Genomic DNA, 25679 nt, shown 5'->3' with positions numbered 1-25679 from the left:
TGCCAAGGTCTGTAAGTCTAAACCACGAGCGGGGTTGGGCAGCACTGCGTGTGAGGCATGGGGGCCGCCATCTTGCCTGCCTGCCTTGTGCGAGGCATGGGGGCCGCCATCTTGCATGCCTGGATGGGGGCGGCCATCTTTGTCGGCACCAACATGCCCCGCCCCCTACCCATCAGTGCTTACCGGGCACCAAGACGACAGTTCAACTCTGGCCACCGTAACCCTCGACCAAAGTGCCCCACACCAGCTTGCAAGGTCAATGATGGACATCCTGGTGGAGGGGCACAGGATTAGCTGCCTGTTTGACACGGGCAGCACTGAGAGTTTTATTGACCCGGACACAGTGCAACGCTGCGGACTCGTGACACGACTGGTAAGCCAGAGGGTCACCTTGGCTTCTGGGTCGTATTCCACAGACATCCGGGTGGATTGTGTAGCAACATTGGTGCTGCAGGGCACAGAATATCGGAACTTTGCGCTACTGGTCATGCCTCAACTGTGCGTGCCTGTGCTATTGGGGCTGGACTTCCAGAGCCACCTCGAAAGTGTGACTATGGCATATGATGGGCCCCTCCCACCACTCACTGTCAGGAATCCTCAGTTTTGTGGGACTTCGCCATATACCCCGCTACTGACCACACACGCCGACCCAACGCATCCCACCCAGCACCATGCCGACAGCTGCGCTACTGACACCACTTGCAGCCTCTCCACCCTCAAGATCTCTCCCCCACCGCTGTTCCCCAACCTGACCCCTGACTGTAAACCTGTGGCAACTAAAAGCAGGAGGTACAGTGCGGGGTACAGTGCGGGGGACAGGGCCTTCATTCAGTCAGAGGTGCAGCGACTGCTCAGGGAGGGGATCATTGAGCCAAGCACAAGCCCTTGGAGGGTCCAGGTGGTTGTTGTTTGGACCGGGCATAAAAATAGGATAGTTGTGGACTATAGTCAAGCCATCAATAGGTTCACGCAGCTTGACGCGTACCCCCTACCCCGCATCGCGGATATGGTCAACCAGATAGCTCAGTACAAGGTGTACTCGACAATAGATCTGAAATCTGCTTAACACCAGCTCCCCATCCGCCCAGAGGACCGCCCCTACACTGCCTTCAAGGAGGATGACAGGCTCTATCACTTCCTGCGCGTCCCATTTGGTGTCACAAATAGTTTCTCGGTCTTTCAGAGGGAAATGGACCAGATGGTGGACCAGTGCCAACTGAAGGCCACATTTCCCTATCTGGATAACATTACCATCTGTGGTCATGACTGGCTGGATCACAACGCCAACCTCCAACGATTTTTCCAAGTGGCCAAAGCCCTGAACCTTACTTGTAATAGGGACAAGTGTGAGTTCGGAACCACCTGACTCGCTATCCTTGGGCATGTCGTGGAAAACGGGGTCATTGGCCTTGATCCCGACCGTATGCGCCCCCTGTTAGAACTCCCTCTTCCCACCACTCTCAAAGCCCAGGCCATAGTGAAAGCTATTAGGCACTGGAGGCACTATCTCGCCGGCAAAAGGTTCACCTTGCTGACCGACCAGTGCTCAATTGTGTTCATGTTCAGCAACCAACAGCGGGACAAAATCAAAAATGATAAAACTGTGCGGTGGAGAATAGAACTCTCCACCTACAACTATGATATCCTGTACCGGCCTGGAAGGCTCAATGAGCCCCCTGATGCCCTATCCCGGGGAGCATGTGCCAGTGCACAGCTCGACCAGCTATACGCCCTCCATGCACATCTTTGCCATCTGGGGGTCACTCGATTTTGCCATTTCGTGAAAGCCCGGAACCTGCCGTACTCCCTTGAGGACATCAGGACGATGATCAGGGTCTGTCAAGTCTGTGCTGAGTGCAAACCGCACTTCCACCGTCCTGAAAAGGTGCAACTTATAAAGGCCACCTGCCCCTTTGAGCAACTGAGTGTTGACTTTAAGGGCCCCCTTTCCTCCACCGACCGCAATGCCTACTTTCTCAATATTATCGATGAGTACTCACAGTTCCCCTTTGCCATCCCCTGCCCCGACACCACTACCACGTCCATCATAAAAGCCCTGCGCCAGTTCTTCACTCTGTTCGGATATCCCTGCTATATCCACAGTGATAGAGGGTCTTCCTTTATGAGTGACATGCTGTGCCGGTACCTGCTAGCTAGGGGCATTGCTACTAGTCGGACCATGAGTTATAATCCCCGGGGAAATGGACAGGTGGAGAGGGAGAATGCCATAGTGTGGAAGGCCACACTTTTAGCCTTTAAGCCAAAAGGGTTGCAGGTCTCTCGATGGCAGGAGGTCCTCCCTGAGGCACTCCAGTCCATCCGCTCCCTGTTAAGTACGTCCACCAATGCCACCCCTCATGAGCGCCTATTCTCTTTTCCCAGGAAGTCTGTCACTGGGACCACCCTACCAGCTTGGCTGACGTCCCCAGGGCCAGTGCTGCTCCGAAAACATGTGAGGAGTAATAAATACTCCCCACTGGTCGAGAGGGTTCACCTTCTACATGCGAACCCCCAGTATGCTTACGTGGTCTTACCTGATGGGCGGGAGAACACGGTCTCCGTCTGCGACCTGGCGCCCACAGGAGCTGCAGACCACTACCCTGAACACTCCACGGTAACTATGAACCCTGTACCCGAGGTGACACCGCACACACCGACTACACAGACTCCTCATGACACTCCTATACCGGGCGTCTCATATGTGCATATACCAGGCGCCTCGCACACGCATGAGGGATCACTGACGCCTAGTGGGCTGACACCTCCAGTTAGGCCGGAACCAGCACAACCATCATCTCCAGTGCAATTACCACCGGCAATCACAGCCGGTGCTACGTAGATCGCAGCGACAGATTCAACCTCCTGATAGACTTAACCTGTAAATATACTTGTAAGAAACTTCGCCCCATGGGGACTCTCTTTTAAAACAAAGGGGGGGGGGGTGAATGTGGTGAACTACATATACCTGTCTGGACACGCCCCCTGCTGACTGCTCTGAGGGCTGGCTCAGGCCTCAATCGCCTTTATACAGGGGTCTGTGGGAGGAGCCACAGTCTTCAGGATGTAGTATGGTGGTCAACTACTGCTTGTTCTTTCTTCCAGTCAATAAAAGCCGATATCTCGCCTTCATGTCTCAGAGAGAGTTATTGATGGTGCATCAATTACAAAGGGAATTGAGTGCAAGAGCAAGGAAAGCCTCTTGCATTTGTACAGAGCCCTGGTGAGACCACATCTGGAGTATTGTGTACATTTTTGGTCTCCAGGGTTAAGGAAAGACATCTTGGCTGTAGAGGAAGTGCAGTGCAGATTCACGAGGTTAATTCCTGGGATGTCTGGACTGTCTTACGCAGAGAGGTTAGAGAGACTGGGCTTGTACACACTGGAATTAAGGAGATTGAGAGGGGATCTGATTGAAACATATAAGATTTTTAAGGGATTGGTCAAGATAGAGGCAGGAAATATGTTCCAGATGCTGGGAGAGTCCAGTACCAGAGGGCATGGTTTGAGAATAAGGGGTAGGTCATTTAGGACAGAGTTAAGGAAAAACGTCTTCTCCCAGAGAGTTGTGGGGGTCTGGAATGCACTGCCTCGGAAGGTAGTGGAGGCCAATTCTCTGGATGCTTTCAAGAAGGAGCTAGATAGGTATCTTATGGATAGGGGAATCAAGGGATATGGGGACAAGGCAAGAACCGGGTATTGATAGTAGATGATCAGCCATGATCTCAAAATGGTGGTGCAGGCTCGACGGGCCGAATGGTCTACTTCTGCGTCTATTGTTTATTGTCACACAAAATTCTTACGGAGTTATTTGGAGTAGATACAGTAATGATATTTACCATGAAACCAGGGATCACAATCTCAAGATAAGAAGTTAGCCATCCAGGATGGTGATGAGAAGAAATTTCTTTACCGTAACAGTGAATCTATGGGACTTTTGAAATCAGGATTACGAGGCTTAGTTGCTAAGTACATTCAGAACATGGTTCAAAAAAGTTTTGGATGTTAGATGAATCAAGAGCTCTGGGGTTAGTACAGCAAAGTTGTATTGAGTTAAAAGATGTGCCATGATCTTATTAAATGGCAGAACAGGTATGAGGGCTTTGTGGCCTATAACTGATCCTATTTCTCATGATTTTCAGTTTGCAGCATGCAAGTCAGCTAATAGTAACTTCTGATATATTATACATACATATCTGTGGTCTCTGCTTTTTTTTGCTGAATACATGCCAAGTTCCTAAAACAGATATGGGAGTCACAAGTGAAGTTCAACCATATTTTCATTGGCATGAAGCAAAAATTAAGAGAGTCATCACTATCAAAAAGTAGGGCAAATGAGGTTTTTAATTGAAGATCAAAGGACAAGCTTTTATCACTAAATAGCTGGCCTGAAGCGACAAAATGTAGGGATAAACAAAAGAAAAAAAGTTAATAAAATAAATTGACTAAGCATAAAGAAAATGGTAAATATAGAAAAGTAGATCCACACGCCTAGATCCAATGGTCGATTGAGTAAAAGAAAATAAAAGAGATTGTTTTACAAAACACAGATTTTATCTACTTTAGTTTAAATACAGTTAATTCTAACAACAGCTGTATGACATTACTAAGTAAAACTAAAAATATACTCAAGGTGTTCATGGAGACTTAATCTTTAATTGTTCAGCCAATTACAAGTGGCATTAGCAGATATCTGGCTTTTTGCTTTCAACTATTATTAAAAATAAATCAAAAATTAAAACTGAGTATAGACATTATAGAAGACAACACCTTCAAAATGATGTGGGAACATACAAAGAAATCTGAAGGATATGCAGTGCAAAATATTGGTACATTGCACTGAATTTGTGAATAAAAGTTTTAGTGAACTCGCATAGTTTGAGGCAATTTCATTTTAACTTTTCAAATAGTAAATAAAATGTATGAATGCAAGAACTGTAGAAGTTACTATTTTGGAGAAAAGCAAACTTTTTCTTACTTTGACGTCCTTTTGCCTTTTTCTCAGCAATGGATTTTTGTTTAGGTTTTTCAAGAAGTGCTCCATACAACAGAGATCTACAAGATATTTATATACAGTATTTGTCATTTTCACAGCCACAAGAAGGTAAATTGTGTAAAGCATAATAAGGCATCTCACTCATTACATCTTCTACAGTTGATCTGTACTATGAGCTGGATCCTTGAGCTCAGTTGGGCATCCCTGGAGTGTGTGTGTTGGGATCAGGATATGTGAATAGCCTGCAGCATATGGCTTGATACTGGCCACATTCACAATTTGTTTTGTGAGTTCAATGATATGATTGTTGCACCAGTCACCTTCAATTCTGCAAGGTATTACATTAGAATTTATCCATATGTCCTAATTATATTTTCAGCTAGTAGATACTTAAGTTAGTTGATGCTGATTGAAGCCTTATAAAAGGGAGATGCATTGTGAACCACATTGCACACCACACTGGAGATTGCTTGAAACCAGGGCAGATCAAGGAAGAGATTAGGTAATCCAATATAATGAAATGGAGAGTTTAGATAACAAGATAACAAGCAAAGAACTTGCAAGAATTAAAGAAAGACTGACAAATAGCAGTAGGAGTAGGTAAGGAATTTGATCACTATCAGGCATCAAACTCCAGGGTGATAAGGAACTTTATGCAATATGCACATTGTTGAAATCACCCTGCACCACAAAGAGATACCTGAGCAATTGTTTCACTAGCATCCAAGATGGTGGGAACTTGAAAATGAGTTAATCACAAACTGAAAATCAATACCAAAAAAAACTGTAGATACTGGAAATCTGAAACAAAAACAGAAATGCTGGAGATATTCAGTATCAAAGAAAAGTAAAACAGAATGAACATTTTGGATCAAGCACCCTTTCCCTGAACACTTACTAGCCAGTCAGAGTAGTTTGGAGTATTTACTGATGGCAATAGTTGTGTGCCATCTTCTGCAAGGGACAAAGGACTGTTAGCACCTTGTCATTCATCTGGGTAATGTAGCTGGAGTTGGGCTTGTTGGTGGAAGTTATGAAATTGGGGTAGACTTAGAGTAAAAGACTTTGAGGGCATTTGTACAGATATTTGAATATGGATTTGGTGATGTTTTCACTGACCTTGATCATGAATGAATGATCACTATACTTCAAACACATTGTTTCCATGTCTTTAGGGGCCCAATCCTGAAGACTACAGCCTCCTCTTCCTGATAATTAGAGATCTATTTGCAGGGCCACCTGTGGTCCTATGCACGTAGGAGAGCTCTACTTCTTTCCACCTCATTGACAGGCATCCTGAGCTTCATCTTAAAACTGTCTCACCTGCTCTGTTTCTGACTTCCATGGCTTCCACTAAGTAAGAAAAATAACAGCTTCCCTAATAAAGGTTTCAATGAGCATCAGTCACTCAGGCTTTGTGGAATGTGCTAAGTGAAAAACAGTACTGTCTAGGTACTGAAATTTTTCTAATTTGGGCTGGGCAGAGGTTAAGTATTAAAGATTAAGATTAGCTTTATTACTAGTCACACACATCGAGACATACAGTGAAATGTGTCAACGACCAATGCATTTTGAGGGTTGTCCTGGGGACATCTTTACACAATATTTTACCTGAATATTATCAGAGGAAGTACTTTGAACAAAATAGAAATTCCTAACGTACCTGTCTTCAGAATGTTGAAGAACAATTATATTAAAATTGGAAGGAAATTCACTCAAAAAATTGAGATGCTGTGGTTGAATTATAGTATTTTTCCAGGCCTGAGAAGAAAAAAAATGAAGAATAACAGATAAGAGTAGCTTTACATGCTTGAAGTTAAAGTGATGTAAAATATTATCACTATATACTTAAAAGAAAGCTTCTTTAGGTATAGTATTCCTTGTCTTCTTTGACTTTTCAGAAATTGTGCTGAAGTACAGAATATTAACATACTACTGATTATTAAAATTGTGGTATTTTTAAAAACTGATCAAGTTTACTATGAACTTTTTTATACAGCAGAACATTTCATGACAATGAGCTTTGACATCAATTGCGGTAGCTACTATATAATAAACAGCAAAATACATTTATCACCGATTCATGTTTAATTGAACCTGCATATATTGATTTATATTTTAGTTGATTCAGGTCTTCAGTTTCCCTTTTGCCAATATATCTTACCCTCCTTCTATTGCTGTCCATCACATGCTCTGCTCAAACATCACCCAAAATACAAAGAAAATATTCTAAATGAAATTTTAAAACCAAATCTTTACAGATCCACTAACAGTCATACATATATTCAACAGAAAAGTTGGCATTTAGTTTGTATTGGACACAAATGTGAATCACATAGTCAAAATTCAGTACCCACCTTTATTGGCAATGAAGTTTAATCTTCCTCCCTTCATAATGATATTGTAACCATACTGAGGGAAATAGTCTTGTTATTCATTTCATTATTAAAAATAAATGTTGAAATTTTAAATTTACCTCAAAATTTGTGCTAAGCCTTTCATTAACTGTCTTGAGCATATTTTTCATAGTTCCATCCTTCTCCAGTTTTTGTTGAAGATGCAATAATGCTACAAGCTGGGAACTGCTGGTATCATATCCAGTCTTGATCAAGGTATCTCTTAGCATAATTGATGCTAAGCAACTCTGAAACAATTTCAAATGTATTTTCAAACTTTTTACCAGATTTTCAAGAATTCCATCCAAGCTACATTATCTAAAAATTCTGTGTAAGTGTAGTTCACTCAGTTGTCATAGGACTGAATGTGCTATATTTGAATATCCGCAGTGCGTGTATGAAATAAGGTATATTTCGTTGGCATTCATTACAAGGGGGAATAGAATACAAAAACAAGGAGATAATGCTGAGGCTTTATAAGACACTAGTCAGGCCACACTTGGAGTATTATCAACAGTTTTGGGCCCCATATCTCAGTGTTGTCATTGAAGAGAGCCCAAGGAGGTTCACAAGGATTAAGGGGTGAATTAAGGGGTTAACAAATGAGTGAGTGTTTGGCAGCTTTGGGCATGTACTCACTTGAATTTAGAAGAATGTAGGGAGATCTCATTGAAGCCTATGAATGTTGAAAGGTGGATGTGGAGAGGATGTTTCCTGTGGTGGAGGTGTCCAGAACTAGAAGGTATAGCCTCAAGATTAAGAGGCAACCTTTTAGAACAGAGGTAAGGAGAATGTTTTTTTAGCCAGAGAGTAGTGAATTTGGGGAATGCTCTGCCACAGACAGCTGTGGAGGCCAAGTCTGTGGGTATATTTAAAGCAAAATTGGATAGTTTCCTGATTGGACAGGGTATCCAAAGTTAAGGCGAGAAGGCAGGTACATGGGGTAGAATGGGATCTGGGATCAGTCATGGTGGAATGACAGAGCAGATTCAATGGGCTGAATGGCTTAATTCTACTCATTACTTAAGGTTACTTAAGGTCTAAGGTAAAAGTGCAGTTATAAAAAAGCAGACATGACACTGAGGGCATCATTTAATCGTGGCTGAAAGAAGATATCAACTGAGAGCTTAATATCCAAGGATAAGCATCATATCATAAGGACAAGCATGTGGGCAGAGGGAGTGGGATGACTTTGTTGGTCAAAAATGAAATCAAATCTTCAGAGAGGGATGATGTACGATCAGAAGATGTGGAATCCTTACAAGCAGAGTTAAGATAAAAATCCCCGATGGGAGTTATATACAGGCCTCTGAGCAGTAGCCAGATATAGGGTACAAGTTTCAACAGGAGAAATTTGCAACTGTCAGGAGGGAGAAGTGAATGTAGTTGCAATTACTCAGGTAAAATTGATTGTGACACTGCAATGTCTGAAGATAGAGAAGTCACCTGGACCAGATTTCTTTTTTACCCTCATGGGATAAAAGTAAAGTATGATGGAAGTACAATGGCAATCCGTAATTGTAAAGAAGGCAAACATGTTTTCTGATTTCTCTTCTCTGAATCATGACTTAAATAAAACAAATGGCATTTAAGATACAACAAGGGGAATTTAACATGGTTTTGAAAAATCTGAGAGTACAGGAAATTAATGAACATGTCAACTAATGTGGATGACAATCCTCATCTGAAAAAAAATTATTCCTTTCCCCTCACAAAAACATTGTTTAATAAACATGTGTTACTCCAAACTTTTTGTCATCTGTCATTTTAATTCTCCATTACTCTATTATTTATTTATAGTTGTGTTCCACTTGCATCTCCCAAAACAGAAAGTGAAAAGCAAAATTTAAGTAATATTATTGTAAATATATCATCAGCTGAGCTCATGGATTTGCTCTCTGAATTGAAGTTAAATTTACTCTTATATTTCTTTTTCAACATTTTATTGCTTCCATCAACTTTGTGGAAGCTTTAAATTGTTAGCTACCTGAGGTGAATTAATTATTTTCATTTTATGGTAGTTATTTCTACCTAACAGCCCACTAGCCTCCGCATCCAGCACATAATTCTCCACAACTTTTGGCATCTCCAACAGGATCCCACCACCAAGAGTATCTTTCCCTCCCTCCCCCCCACTTTCCACTTTTCATAGGGATCACTCTCTATGCAACTCCCTTGTACATTTGATCTCCCTCCTAGCACTTATCCTTGTAAGTGGAACAAGTGCTACACTTGCCCCTACACCTCCTCCCTAACTACCATTCAGTGCCCCAAACAGTCCTTCCAAGTGGGACGACACTTCACCTGTGAATCTGTTAGGGTCATATACCGTGTCCGGTGCTCCTAATGTGGCCTCTTGTATATCAGTGAGACCTGACATAGATTGGGAGACTGATTCGCTGAACATCTACGCTCCACCCACCAGAAAAAGCAGGATCTCTTAGTGGCCACATATTTTCATTCCGCTTCCCATTCCCATTCCTGTATGTCTATCTATGGCCTCCTCCACTGTCGTGATGAGGCCACAATTAGGTTGGAGGAACAACACCTTATATTTCATCTGGGTAGCCTCCAACCTGTCATCAAGAACACTGATTTCTGAAACTTCCAGTAATGGCCCCTCCCCCACCCTCTCCTTCACCATTCCCCATCCCCTTTTCCCTCTCTCACCTTATCTTCTTGCCTGCCCATCGCCTCCCTCTGGTGCTCCTCCTCGCTTTTATTCTCCCCCCCCCCCCCCCCATGGTCTTCTGTCCTCTTCTATAAGACTTCCCCTTCTCCAGCTCTTTATCCCCTTCACTAATCAATTTCCCAGCTCCTTATTTCATCCCTTCCCCCCTTAAGGTTTCACCTATCACCTCATGTTTCTCTTCTCCAACCCCCCCCCCCCCAAACTTTTAAATCTACTCCTCAGTTTTTTTTTCTCCAGTTCTGCCAAAGTATCTCGGCTCAAAACATCAACTGTATTCTTTTCCATAGATGCTGCCTGCCCTGTTGAGTTCCTCCAGTATTTTGTGTGGGTTGCTTGGATTGCCAGCTTCGGTCTAGAGTTTTTAATATTCTGCGTTTTTCACCTGATCTTACTCATTTTTTTGTGCAGGGAGAGGGATTTTTTTGGGGGTGGGTTGATGTGCCTGTTCCATTTTTGTTCATTTTGTTTGAGTTGGAGGACAGATTTTGGTGTTGATGTCTGTGCTGCCTTTCTTTTCTTTCTTGGTTTCATGGCTACTCGGAGAAGAAGAATTTCAGAGGAATTACAACCAATTATCATACCTGGTGTAATGCTAAATATTGACTCCCAGAAACTGGGTCAAATTGTCCAAAACATTCAACCATGTCGAGGCTGGCTGCTGCAAGGATTTTAGTAAGCTTGCTGTTTAATGCCAGATTCATAGACTGTAACAAAACTTCACTGGCATGAGCACAGTAAACTTGAGCAATGGCTCGATTTTTCTAGAAAATGGAAAACAAAACAGACAATAAATTGTAATTTTATTCTGTTTAGAGAGTAATTTGAAACAATATGAAGCCCAAAATGAAACAAAACAATAAGAAAGAACAAATAGAATATTAGCTAATAACAATTATGAAAGGTTAGAAAAAGGTATGTAACAGATAGCTTGTGTGGAGCATAACATTGTCATGGAGTGATTGAAGCAGAAGTTCTCTTGGTGCACTCTATATAATCAAACAGTAAGGATATAATCAGATTGTAAGAGATGAAGTTGGTCCTCTTAAAGATCAGAGTGGTCGGCTATGTATGGAATCAAAAGAAATAGGGGAGATCTTAAATGGTTTTGTTGTGTCTGTATTTACTAAGGAAACTGGCATGGAGTCAATGGAAATAAGGCAAACAAGTAATGAGGTTATGGAACCTATACAAATTGAAGAGGAGGAGGTGCTTGCTATCTTGAGGTAAATCAGAGCAGATAAATCCCCAGGACCTGAGGGTATTCCCTCGGACCTTGAAGGAGACTAGTGTTGAAATTGCAGGGGCCCTGGCAGATACATTTAAAATGTCAGTATCTATGGGTGAGGTGCCAGAGGATTGGAGGACAGCTCATGTTGTTCCGTTGTTTAAAAAAGGCTCTAAAAGTAATCTGGGAAATTATAGGCCAGTAAGTTTGACATCGGTAGTAGGTAAATTATTGGAAGGAGTACCAAGAGATAAGATCTACAAGTATTTAGATAGACAGGGACTTATTAGGGAGAGTCAACACGGCTTTGTGCGTGGTAGGTCATGTTTAACAAATCTATTAGAGTTTTTCGAGGAGGTTACCAGGAAAGTGGATGAAGGAATGGCAGTGGATGTTTTCTACGTGGACTTCACTAAGGCCTTTGACAAGGTCCCCCATGGGAGGTTAGTTCAGAAGATTCAGTCACTAGGTATACATGGTGAGGTAGTAAATTGGATTAGACATTGGCTCAGTGGGAGAAGCCAGTGAGTGGTAGTGGAGGATTGCTTCTCTGAGTGGAGGCCTGTGACTAGTGGTGTGCCACAGGGATCAGTGCTGGGTCCATTGTTATTTGTCATCTATATCAATGGTCTGGATGATAAAGTGTAAATTGGATCAGTAAATTTGCTGATGATACAAAGATTGGAGGTGTACTGGGCAGTGAGGAAGGTTTTCAAAGCTTGCAGAGGGATTTGGACCAGCTGGAAAATTGTTTAATACAGAAAAGTGTGAGGTATTGCACTTTGGAAGGAAAACCAAGGTAGAACATACAAGGTAAATGGCAGGGCACTGACGAGTGCAGTAGAACAGAGGGATCTGGGAATATAGATACAAAATTCCCTAAAAGTCCCACCACAGGTAGATAGGGTAGTAAAGAGAGCTTTTGGTACATTGGCCTTTATAAATCAAAGTATTGAGTATAAGAGTTGGACTGTTATGGTGAGGTTGTATAAGGCATTGGTGAGGCCGAATTTAGAGTATTGTATGCAGTTTTGGTCACCAAATTATAGGAAGGATATTAATAAGGTTGAAAGAGTGCAGAGAAGGTTTACAAGGGTGTTGCCGGGACTTGAGAAACTGAGTTACAAAGCAAGGTTGAATAGGTTAGGACTTTATTCCCTGGAGTGTAGAAGAATGAGGGGAGATTTGATAGAGGTATATAAAATTATGATGGGTATAGATAGAATGAATGCAAGCAGGCTTTTTTCACTGAGGCTAGGGGAGAAAAAAGACAGAGGACATGGGTTAAGGGTGAAGGGGGAAAAGTTTAAAGAGAACATTGGCTTCTTCACACAGAGAGTGGTGGGAGTGTGGAATGAGCTGCCAGTTGAAGTGGTAAATGTGGGCTCACTGTTAACAGTTAAGAAAAACTTGGACAGGTACCTGGATAAGAGGTGTATGGAGGGATTATGGTCCAGGTGCAGGTCAGTGGGACTAGGCAGAAAAATAGTTCGGCACAGCCAGGAAGGGCCAAAAGGCCTGTTTCTGTGCTGTAATGTTCTATGGTTCTAAATTATAAAGTTCAGGTCTACAGAAGGCACATTCGTGCTGTCAACTACACTAAACATATTACTAAATATTGTATTGATCACTATAACAGAGAAGGGTGTAGATGTGATGTAAAACACACAAATTAGATCAATTCCTTGTCAAAAGGATAAGCAAATGGAAAAGAATTCGAGAAACTCAGTGTTTACTGAGCAGAAAGATGATTGCTGAACAATGATCTTGGCCAAATACGAAGTCATAAAGAACAAAGGCAAGGTTAATTCAAATAGTTACTTCAAAGTAAAAATGTTCAGGATCAGAAAAAAATAAACTTGCCTTCAGAAAAAAATACTTTTCAACCCAATATTAAAAAGTGTATCTCTATACAAGTGCTGTGCCAGGTGGAGTAGTAGACAAAAAGATTCTGTCTATGTTCAAAATATTGATTCCTGAGATGGGAGTTATATTAAAGTGATGAGTTTAAAGTCTTTCATGTTCTTAGTTAAGCAGTATATTAAAATAGTTATTACCTTAATCTGTTTAGCAATTGCAATGCACTTTGCCAGCTGCTGAGCTGAAAGCTGCCCTTCTGAATGCTCATGATTTGATTCAACTTGTCCATTTTTGTCCTGAGTTGTGAGTTGCAAGTCTGTATGCTCATGGTTAGATTCCAATGTTTCATTTCCTTCTCTGGATTTCACTTCTTTTGACAGGCCATTTTTATTCTCCTGCTTAAGATATGGATGTTAACAGAAAGAATGTCTACAAGGTATGCAACAAGTGATATTAACCAATGGTTCTGCAACAGGACAATTCCCAGTGAAGACTGGTGTTAAAAAGGTTGCACCACTGCCCCAACACCTTTCTTGATTTTTCTTATGTTTCCATCAAACTCCTTACAGGAGTGAAGTTAAACTTCAGAACTAATAGTAACATGCTCAACCAACAAGATCTATTTTCCAGTAGTCAAGCCACAAGATGTTGATGAGATTTCCAGTTATGCATGCTCAGAGTCTGGACTCCAAGCCATTATCACCACCACAGGATATGGGCATTTTACTCAACTTCTGCAGAGCCAAGATCCTCTACTGATTCACCCCTTCTGTACCACAGTGGGAACCACAATAGTTCATTGTGTAGTTCTGGACTATGGACACTTCGTATATCTCAGAAGCTATTTATTTATAAAGGAAGATATTAGAGATAAAATTTGCCACTCACCTCAATGCATCAGAATACTCTTTGGTCCATTCAGAAAAAGGGTACTTAAAGATCAAAATTTCAAACAGCCCAAAATTTATGGTCTAACAGAGAGCAATGATCTCAATGCTTTTAAGATGAGACAACCGACAGCACACCACTATCATGTTTCAAGTTCAATGGCAAGACAAGCAAACCAATGTCAATGTCATCTCCCATATCATTATCACCAGTACTAAGTCCCTAATTATACTTAATCAGCTGCTTTAACCAGGCCATGTCGCAATAGGTAATTATTAGATGGACGACAGACTCATGGGCATCTCTGACCTGTGACTGCCCAAAGTGGAGAAGGAATATTCAGAATGGTAACCACAAAGTACACTGCAGATGCTGTGGTCAAATCAACATGTACAAACATTCAATGGATGCTGCCTGACCTGCTGAGTTCATCCAGCTTTTGTACATGTTAATATTCAGAATGGTATTGAGGCCATTCCCCAGGTGCACACAGAGACTCTGCACAAGTGGCAAAGGAGCAGACTACTCCCCAAATTACCAAGCATCAATCACTTGTCCTATCTGTAGAAGAATCTGCTTTAGTGATATGATCTAATTCTCCATCCCTTCCCTCCTTTCCCCCACCACCTACTGCAAAAGCAATGTATCACTCCTTCAACACACGCAAGTTGACATGAAGTATATTAGAATTGAATGTGCTAGCCATTAACTATATTGGGCCCCTTATTTGGATTTGTAGCTATTGAAGAATACAGGATGAGACTTGAATGTTACCATTTCTCAGTTTGAAACAATGCTGGAATGAGTGAGAAATAAAGGACACAAATTGACAGAACAGTGTACAGAACATTGGTGAAACCTCACTTGCATTATTGCTTGTAGTTCTGGTCACCATACTACAGGAATGATGTGATTAAGCTAGAGAGGGTGCAGAAAAAATACAGGGATTGAATTACTTGAGTTATGAGGAGAGACTGAAAAGGCTGCGAATGTTTTCTTGGAGCAAGAAAGGCTGAGAGTGACTTTATCGAGAATTATAAATTCAGGGGCATAGATAAAGTGAAGGTTGCAATCATATTTTTCCCCAGGGTACGAAACTCCGTAAGTAGTGGGTATTGTTTTAAGGTGAGGGGGGGGGGGGAAGTCATAAAGGAAAATGGAGTGGAGGCAAGAGTTTCCACAGTGTTTGGTGGGAACATGGAACAAGCTGCCAGAGGAGGCAGTAGAAGTGGGTACAATTAAAACATTTAAAGGAAAATTGGGCATATTTATATATAAGGGAACTTCAGAATGATATGGACCAAATGGAGCCAAATGGCACGAGTTCAAGAAGGCACTTTGGTCAGAATGAACGAGTTGGGTTTAAGGGCCTGTTTCTGTGCTTTTCAAGTCTATAATTTTGAAATGGGCTTTTTTTTTTAAACAAATGAGCCTGAGAAATGATTTAATCAGGGTAAATAAACTTATCTGAGGACATGGTGATCATGGAATGATCACCTGTCAGAGGAGGAATCAGAAACCAAGGAACATCGATGAATGGTAATTAGTGGATGGATTAGCAGGGAAAAGATAGCAATAATAATGTCACCAACCCAGAATGGGGGTCTCAGATTTGCTTGCAATATTGCTAAAGGCAAAAACACATATAGCATTTAAACACCTCCCATTCTTAACCCATTAGTGAACAAATGCAATAAACTCTCTGCAAAATAGGTACAGAAATAAAAGGAATTCCTCCAATATATAGACAGTACATAGTAATAACACCTTTATTACAGTATTTTAAAGAGATTAAAATCCACAAGTGTTAAAATGGAAGTAAAATAAATCTTACCAGGGTGTCCTGAACCCAAACAAAGCCTGGATTAATTGGGTCTATCTGGACAGCCAATAAACGAAGACATTTCCCAGTTAGATACAGGCATTTTGCTCTAAGCTCTTTAGAGCCGCTGCTGAGGCTATATGCACTCGGAAGCTGAGCCAAAGCTTTTTGTCCTAATGACTTAGAAACAGCCATCCATTGCTGAACAAAAATAAAATTTGGGCAACGTTATATTAATTCACAAAAAATAACATTAGAATTTGTGATTATTAGATACCATAATTTATAAAATCTCAAATACATAACCAAAACAATATTTCTTGGGCCTGTTCTTTGACAGTATTTTACACATTTATCCATCAATATAAGATTTTGTTAATAAGTAACATGCTCATACAATTAATGTGATTTCTATCAATGTCATGAATGAAGAACAAAATTATTTATGTTACTCACATTATTTATGCTAGTAGGTTTTTTATGCTAGTAGGTTGTCAGAAAATTGGAATTCAGAGATATTTCAGCAATAATAACTAACCAAAAGGACACATAAAAGCTATAAACCTGGAAAAATATACCTCTTAAAAATTATTAGGAAGGTTTTCATCCTAATTTCTGTTAAAACATGACAGTTGCCAACAGCGATTACCACTGACATGTCTTGGCCACTAGAAATCACAAAAATCATGTCTTAGCCTTAAAAAAAAAACACCACGCACTAAACACTGGAGAAACTCGGCACGCCAGGCAGCACCTATGGAGGGAAATGAACAGTCAGTATTTCATCGGAATTGAAAAGAAAAAAAGGCAGAATGCAGAAGCCAGAATAAAAGGGTGGGATGTAGTGGGAGGAGCACAAATTGGCAAGTGATTCTATCAGATTCCTCCTTCTTCAGACCTTGCCTCTTCTACCTATTATCTCCTAACTTCTCACAGTATTCCCTTTTACACTCTCCCCTAATTTCCTACCTTCCCCTCTCATCTGGATTCATCTATCACCTGTTAGCTTGTGCTCCTCCCCCTTTTCCACCCTACCCTCACATTTATTCTGGTCTCTGCCCTTTTTTTGCCAGTCTTGATAAAGGGTCTCAGCCCAACCCATCAAATGTTCATTTCCCTCTATAGATGCTGCCTGACAGTATAATGGATTGGATTTGTTAGCTAGTTCCAAACTCAATGTAACACCCTTAATGCAAGCACCTTCTGCCAATGCACAGGGTCTTTACTTTGATGGTTGAGTTAGCTGGAGTATGTAAGCTGATTCCATAATATTCTCCAAAGGCAAATGCAACTTTAGACCATAAAAATTTAAGACATAAGAACAGTATTAGGCCACGTGGCCCATCAGGTCTGGTCTGGCATTCCACCATGGCTGATCCACTATCTCTCTTAACCCCATTCTCCTGCCTTCTTCCCAAAACCTGTCATGCCCTGACTAATCAAGAACCTATCAACCTCTGCTTTAAATATAAACTATGACTTGGCCTCCTCAGCCATCTGTGGCATTTAATTTCACAGGTCACTACTCTCAGGCTAATATACTGTTTGGAAGCTTGTATATAACTTCCATCAGAGTCTTTTTACCCTTTCAGTTTCTTAACTCTTCAGGGCACGAGCGAGAGACCAGGGTAACCAGATCACTGTTGGGAGAACATAAGGGGCTATTTGCATGCTTCAGGTATAAAGAACCAGAAATGATGTACTGTATCAAAGATTGTAATAAAGAATGGATTAACAACACAAGGTGCAAGTCTTTGCTGTTAAATAATTGGCATTCAAGAGGGATAGCTATGCTTCACTCATAACAGAAAATAAGTTACTTAAATACTAGAAAAATACTCATATCTTATCCTTCCTAAGAATTTTAGTGCGTCTGGTTTAGTTAAGTGAAACAAGTAGCAAAATTCAATTATCTGTCCCTATTCTGCTAGATTCAGAATACCAATACCTGTAACTGTGTTCACATAACAGCATGACTAGAGAATGTTTTTTTTCTCTCTCTCTCTCATTACTTTTGATATGATATAGTGTCTCCCTCTAGTTAATCTTAAAAGCATCACAGCCTTATTTTTGTTCTCTTTATTGCTGTTCTTGCTAGACTTCATCAAAACTTTAAAGAGCAATGAGAGCATCTTGACTAAGAATCTCAGGTTAATTTTAAATCATGAAACAAAGAGGTGATTAAAATGAACAAGGAGGACAACATAATAGTTATATGCTTACATTACAAAGCCCTTGACCTAACTCACAGTATGATCAAGGACATTGTAGTATTATTGTTAACCATCCTAGAACTAAATCAGTTCATCATAAATGAAAGTCAAATAAACATTGGTGTGTGGTTGCTACGGTGTCTAATGTTTGAATGATCATTTGATTTAAATGTTTGCTATAAGTCTCTATTACAAGCAAAATTGATCACAAAGCATTGCTTAAGTTTTAAATACAGATGGATAAAAAGCAGAAACAATTACAAAGGTAAAAAAGATGTTGGTGATTACTGCAAGGATAAAGTACAAAAAGTACACAAATCCTGCTGTAACTGTACAATCTTAGTGAAACCACACCTGGAGCACTGCCTGTAGTTTTGTTCTCCTTAGTTAAGGAATGATATACTTGCCTTGAAGATAGCATTACGAAAGATCCTTAGAATAATTCTTAGAATGATGGAACTGATCTATCAAAATATATTGAGCAGAATTCACCTATACTAAATAGATTTTAGGAGGAATGGAAGTGACAACATTGAAGAATGTAAGATTGACAGAGTTAATGCAATCAAGAGCAATACACCTTTTAGAGAAATCGAAAATGGTAGAATGGTTAAGAGGCTAGTCATTTATAAATGAAGGGGTTATTTATTTTCCCATGTTTCTGAATCTTCAGAATTTTCTATCCAACACTGTATAGTTGAGGAAAATGTCAAAACAATATTTTAAAACTTGAAACTGAAAGGTTTTTTGAACAATAAGGAAATGAAGGATGATGGTGATCAGATAAAATTTTAGCAAATCAGTCATAATTCTAAATGACAGAAAAGACTCGGTCAAGATTCTGTCAGGCCTGCTGCCGCTCCTGTTCTTGTATTTAAATGAATTAGTCCTCTATTCAGCTTGCGAATGCTGAAACGCAGCATTACATTTGAAAGTGCATTGTACAATATCTTAAGTTGCATTCAGCTTCTAAACTGTTTGTACATTATAAAAAGTTCCTAATTTCTGCTACATAAGCAAATATCTATTGTATTAAATCATTCCTCCCTACTATCATAAAAACATGTGCATTGCTAAGTTCAGAAAAGTATGAAGAGTGATCATTTTATTTCTCACTTTAAATTTACAGTTTTTGATCAGCATTTAGCTAAACCTTAAGACATACAAAAACTCAGTGTGACATTTTCCATGCATCGTATTTAAAACCACTAAAAAGGTGATATAAACAGTATTTAAATTACCTTTTCTACAGGTGTGTAATCAGGTGTGTAACTAACAAATTCTTCTACAATTAGTTGTAGCAATCGTTTGCTTTTTGCTGATTCAGCTTCCTTTTTGTCTTTTGCGGTAATTAGTTCAAGCATGTCCAAAACCAATTGTACAAAAGTTAACTTAAGAGAGGCCAGCTTTCTCATTAAAGGTAAACTTACACCTGTCATCTGAAAATAAACATTGACAAAATATCCTTAAGAAAAATAATACAAAATGGTATGGCCTAAATATTGTATGGCATTTATAACAGTTTATAAAACTGGTTGCATTAAAAGCCAATGAAAAGTTGACTTGAGGGTTCATTGCTACAATATTTTGTTGTGCAAGATGCCCATTCACTCAAAATTAGAATAAAGGTCAGGTTGCAAAAGTCAGGGCAAGCAGGTTGAGTGTTGAAAGGGGAGTTGGGACATCATAAGAGGGACAGGAAGGAAGAGGGCTAGGGATAAATGGCACAGGAGGTTTATCTTTTATGTAGGGCAGTTGCTTAGTCCAGGTTACAAGGCAAAGAGAGCTATTCAGACACTTTAACTAATAATTAAGACAACTTCCAATCATTATGATGATCTGATTCTGCATGCGTGTACTGTGAACTTCTAAATCATGGAGTAGCAGATACCAGCTGCACACCTTGGAGTGTTGCTACTCATGTCCATTACAGCATTTTGACTCTAAAAGAAATCTGTTTTCTACTTTTCTCATAACTTTATGATATAGGTAACCAAAAATGTAAAAATGGTTATAGAAATAATGATAAAATGAACTTTAACTTGGCATAAATAAAAAATAGAGGTAGATATTTGGAGGGATGAACCATAAAATATATCATTAACATGTTGATTCTGAGTGAAGTAGAAACAAAATGCTGGAAATATTTGATGGGACAGTCAGTATATGTGAAGTGACAAAGGGAGATATCATTTCAGGTCCATAAACTTTAAGAAGGTTAATGACATGCAACATTAGCTCTGATTTCATTCCACATATTCTGGAGAATTCCCATCAATTTTTATTTATTTCAAATTTCCAGCAGTTGTAGTTCTGTTGCTTTTCAGTTTATGGTGTGTGTATTCATTTTTGGGAAACATGCACAGAACAATTTTGTTATATGCATCTATGTACATATTGTATTGTAAGATAAAAATGTATACTCTTCACCAAAGAAGTCTGCATTCTCTTTTCTGGAGATCTTAAATACAGGAATTTTTAGCTCCTAGTCATACCAAGGTTGTAGCCTAGTGTTTGTAGTAAATAATTTCTTAATTGAATTAATTCTTAATTAATTTCTCATGTTAGTGGCCAGAACTCTTATCTGAGTAACTCTCCTCACTCAGGATACCATGCTGGACTTGTTCCATAATGTTTCCCTTCTATGATTTTTCATCCCTTAATACTCAAAATGTCTGAATTTTTAAGATTGGGATCAGAATTAGGAGTCCTCATGTAGCAAACCATTTGCTAAATATACTATACAAGCAAGATCAGTTGCTAACCCTCTAGACAAAATGCTTAGCATTTGTAACATGGCACAAGCTTACACTGGGTAATTCCAGATCATATTTTGCTTCTGAAACCATGCGGCTTGATTTTCAAGATATTGTTGTTAAGTGTAATGGGAATGATTTGAAAACACGTTAATGCTGAGTACTATTGAATCTACCAGAACCATGAGTCCGATATTGCAATGATCACATGAATGGACAACAGTGAAATTATTTAGTGTCAGAAGAGTGTAGGAGGGAAAGATTAAAGATTTAAAAGTGACCCAACAGCTAAGTTCTTTCATATGGAGTGTGGTTTGTGGTTGGTATATGGAATATATGTGGTTGGTATACAGTATATGGAATGAGCTGCTAGAGGAAGATATAGAGCCAGCTACAATTCTGAACCTTAAACAACAGTTGGATAGGTACATAAGAAAAGCTTAATGGATATGAGCCAATCCTGGGCAAATAGGACTATGTTAAGTAGGCATCTTGTTAAAGTATGGATGGCTGAAGGCCTATTTCCATGCTGTACGGCTCTATGACTCTAAAGTAAAAACTTTACTATTCAGGATAAACCCACTGTTTTGCATATTGTCATTTCTCTTGCTGAGGTTGTTTTCATTCATTCAGTTTCAATTTTGTTTTTTTTTTACCGCTTTGAGTGGTAACAATCTCATCACGTCATTGAAAGCATCTTCTTCAATCCAGATGGCCTTTTGTATCAGTGCATATGCATCCAACAGATGAGCATGTTTTTTCTCCTCTCCTTCACTACATTTAGCGATGATGCTTTAGGAAAAGAAAGTTGCAATAAAGCACGATGCAGAACTAAATAGATAAAGCTTTCACTCAATACTAAAGTTTTCATTATCCGCACATCCCTCTCAAAAAAGGGAAATTAACGGCATGCAAAAGATAGGAGGAAACTGATCAAAGGAGGAACGTGACATGAGCATTGTCAAGTAAAAACAGAGATTAATTCTACCAAAATAAAGAGACTGTAGTAACTATTTTCCTCACAAGTATTGAAGATGTATTAAATTACATAAAAGTGAACATACATTAGTGTACCAACACGTTCAGTCATCAAGTCCACTGATTCTTCTCTGTATCCATGTTGCATCATAATGTTTGAATAATGTTCCATTTTAACACAAGCAGAAATCAGCTTTTCCATAATGTCAGGTTTCTTTAATTTAATATCACCTAATGCCTTCATGGATTCTATCTCAATGGAGGTCAACCTGTAACAAAAAAGCTAATTTAATGAATAGTATACACAAAATTTATTTTGTAGATATTGAATTGAATTGACTTTATTTCTTATATCCTTCACATACACGAGGAGTAAAAATCTTTATGTTATGTCTCCATCTAAATGTGCAATGTGTAATCATAGTAATTTATAATAAATAGACCAGTCAATGTAATATAGAGTACATTCATCAGCGTGAGTTCATCAACCTGATGCCCTGGAGGAAGAAGCTGTCCCGGAGCCTGTTGGTCCTGGCTTTTATGCTGCGCTACCACTTCCCAGATCGTAGCAGTTGGAATAGTTAATTGTTGGGATGGCTTGATTCCCCAATGATCCTATGGGCCTTTTTTATACACCTGTCCTTGTAGATGTCTTGAATCATGGTAAGTTCACAACTACAGATGTGCAGGGCTGTCCGCACCACTCTCTGCAGAGTCCTGTGATTAAGGGAGGTACAGTTCCCATACCAGAGAGTGATGCAGCCATTCAGGATGCTCTCAATTATGCTCCTGTAGAAAGTTCCTAGGATTCCTCAACCAAACTTCCTCAACCGTCTGAGGTGAAAGAAGTGCTGTTGTGCCTTTTTCACCACACTGTTGGTGTGTACAGACCACGTGAGGTCCTCGGTGATGTGGACGCTGAGGGACTTGAAGCTGTTCACCTTGTCAACCCCAGATCCATTGGTGTCAATAAGGGTTAGCCGTTTCCATTCCTCCTGTAATCCACAACCAGCTCCTTTGTTTTTGCGACATTGAGAGAAAGGTTGTTTTCTTGACACCACTGTGTCAAGAGATACAATGGGAAAAATAAATTCTCAGGGATTCAAACAGGTCTTGAAATTTAAAGCATATAACAAAGTAACAAATATATTGTGTGCAGTTTGACTTTAAATACTTGGGCAATAATCTGGCAGATGTGAACGGATGCAAGCCACCATCAGACTACCAATCCTGTCAGCCAGCACCACTGCGATAGAAATAATCACTTCCTCTCTTCCAAAACATTTTCAACATCTGTGTTTTAATGCTCCCTTCTGAGTGAAGTTTAGATTTAGTTTATCTTCTGCTGTTTACACATTATTCATGCATGCCTATGTAATTGCCCACCACTTGTTTCATTGTGTTTGCTTTTCACCCAATCATGGACCTTCCCTTTTATTCTTCCGCACTGCACTTCCTCTGTAACTGAAAACGTGCCATTTCTAACTTTTCCAGCTTCCAGCTTTTCCAGATGTCATCAACCTGAGATATTAATCCTATCTCTCTCCATTGTTCACAAAAAAGGGAAAATCCACAGATGCTGGAAATCCGAATAGCACACACAAAATGCTGGAGGAACTCAGCAAGCCAAGCAACATCTATGGAAAAACTGTCAACTGTACTTTTTTCCATAGATGCTGCCTGGTCAGCTGAGTTCCTCCAGTATTTTGTGTGTGTCTCTCCACAGTTGCTAACTGATTTGCTGTGCATTCTCAACAATTTATTTTGATTTCAGACTTCTAGCATTTTCAGTAAGTGTGCTATCATCTGATGTTAATTTTATGTGAATAGATGAAAGAAGCTGGAGCTGCTTGAAATTAGGAATCATTGAATCATGAAGTAGCAGTTTTCAACTCTAAAATGTTTGACCTCAAGCTCTAAAAGACATAGTTAAGTTAATGTAAAGTAGGGCTAAATTATTTCAGCACAAAGCTAGTGAGGAAATCACTAAAAGAACTTGAGTCATTTTATTTGACTAATTAAATAACGTCGCAAGTATTTGCCTGGGGGGAGAGGGGGAAAGACGAGAAATGCTTGAATAAATTTTAGTGCAGAAGTGGTTATAACATTGAGTTATGTAGACTTGAGAGACTGAAGAAAAGATATCACAAGAATTGTTTCCTAGCTCATTTTTCTTTTTAAATAATATAAAAGATGTTTAACTGTAAATAGCAGAACACAAAGTCCACAATGCAATGATATACTGTGCTCATAATTAACTTATTGATTCATGTCCCTATCTTTAAATAATTTAATATGAAACATTAATCAGAGAACGGTTTAGAGAAACGCAGCCAATCCACCAGTCTTAATAAACACTTCACTCTGATAGATTCTATTAATTTGCTTCAACATCAATGACATTTCACTATTTTCTTTCACTGTGCGATACCTGGCTTCCATTGAAGTTATCATAAATTCAAGAACTGAAGCTCGATTTGGTGTCTCTTCTAAAGCAGTCTTGTATGCTCCAATTCCCTGTCTTAAGATCCTACAAGCCTGGGAATATAGCAATGAAAGTTAAAAAGATAAATATTAACATCATTGGTACAGCTTTTTCAAATTTACTCCCAAAGATCCAGGCAGAGACAGACAAAATTACAAATGTCTTATCTAATTTTATGAATACCTTAAAAACTTGACACAAGTTGTAGGACAGATAAAAAGCAGATTGGTAAATATACAGATGTACATTACAAACAAATAGACATGGCAGACAGATAAATCTTGCAGATATCATTTCTCCTCAGGACTGGTCAAGTTAGCAAGATGATTTAGGAATGCCCAGGCTCAAGATTTCTTATTTACTTTGCACTGTGATGTAAGCAGTTCACAGTGAAAACAAAGCACTGATGTCTAGCTTCTTTTAATTTCTATCTTCCATACAAATTGAACAAACAAGCATTGTACAAAACACAATTAAAACTACATTTTCTCATCAAACAAGTACAGCTTGAGGCTTTGGAACATTATGGGTAAAGCCCACCCCACCTTTGAGCCTGTGGTAAGTTGATGGAAAGGTGCGTTGAATAAACAGTGATTGGCGTAGGATTACTAAAATTGGATGCTTAGTGGCTGATGCAAACTCAGAGGACTGAAAAGGCTGATTTTCTTACTCTACAAGTAAGCTCTCTGCAGTCACCAGAGCCAGTACTTTCATCAAATGCTTGGTATTTGGAAATAAACTTACACCAGCAAAAAATAGCAAAATTCATTCTATAAAATCTATAAGATTCATTCTCAGTCTTTAATGGTATAAATTTGAAAACAATGATATTATCTCTTATAAAAGCTGAAACATATTGGTTGCTTGCTTTTGCACATTAATCATTTCTTCATCTTGTTGGGTATGGTCTTTCATTGATCCTGTTTTGTTTCTTGGATTTACTGCGTGTGCCCCCAAGAAAATGCATCTCAGCGTTGATATACGGTGACATACAGTATATGTACTTTGATATTTACTTTGAACTTTGAAGCCTGAATGATTTCAGTTCATTAGTGCTTCCTCTTAATCATCTGTTTCTTGCACAATGGGGCTAAAACTATTTCCTACCTCCTCCTTCGAATCTTCGAGATTCTCTCCAAGAATTGCATTCACTAGACAAGTAATAACATTGTACCAGAAGTATTCATTTCCTCCAATGTCTTGAGCTTCTTTTAAGAGCTGTTTCGCCTGACCAAAATTCTTTTCATGGTTAGCTAGAACTGCCAGAAGATAAAAGGCATTTGCCAAAGCTTCTTTGTTCTCCAGTTCCTAGTTTAGAAAATAGAGCAGGTTTTTTTCTTTAAATCTTAACTGTATTCTGTGTGAAAGTTG

General features: G+C 39.5%; 1 protein-coding gene across 1 annotated transcript in view; it reads right to left on the bottom strand.

Annotated features, from left to right (window-relative positions):
- The window catches only part of LOC132379569 (cilia- and flagella-associated protein 46), a 236555-nt gene that overhangs the window by 57582 nt on the left and 153294 nt on the right, over nucleotides 1-25679 (bottom strand). Inside the window, exons 37-47 of the mRNA XM_059947632.1 lie at nucleotides 25416-25616; nucleotides 24255-24361; nucleotides 21910-22092; nucleotides 21502-21637; nucleotides 19331-19528; nucleotides 15889-16077; nucleotides 13364-13561; nucleotides 10663-10842; nucleotides 7470-7637; nucleotides 6657-6754; nucleotides 4976-5052 (exon numbers count right to left, since the gene is read on the bottom strand). Coding sequence (XP_059803615.1) covers nucleotides 4976-5052; nucleotides 6657-6754; nucleotides 7470-7637; nucleotides 10663-10842; nucleotides 13364-13561; nucleotides 15889-16077; nucleotides 19331-19528; nucleotides 21502-21637; nucleotides 21910-22092; nucleotides 24255-24361; nucleotides 25416-25616 — 1735 coding nt within the window. The remainder of the gene's footprint in view (nucleotides 1-4975; nucleotides 5053-6656; nucleotides 6755-7469; nucleotides 7638-10662; nucleotides 10843-13363; nucleotides 13562-15888; nucleotides 16078-19330; nucleotides 19529-21501; nucleotides 21638-21909; nucleotides 22093-24254; nucleotides 24362-25415; nucleotides 25617-25679) is intronic.

Source organism: Hypanus sabinus, chromosome 22 (genome assembly GCF_030144855.1).
Source record: "Hypanus sabinus isolate sHypSab1 chromosome 22, sHypSab1.hap1, whole genome shotgun sequence".
NCBI classification, from domain to species: domain Eukaryota; kingdom Metazoa; phylum Chordata; class Chondrichthyes; order Myliobatiformes; family Dasyatidae; genus Hypanus; species Hypanus sabinus.
Note: the sequence above shows the minus strand (reverse complement) of the source record. Positions and strands in the feature narration are given on the sequence as shown.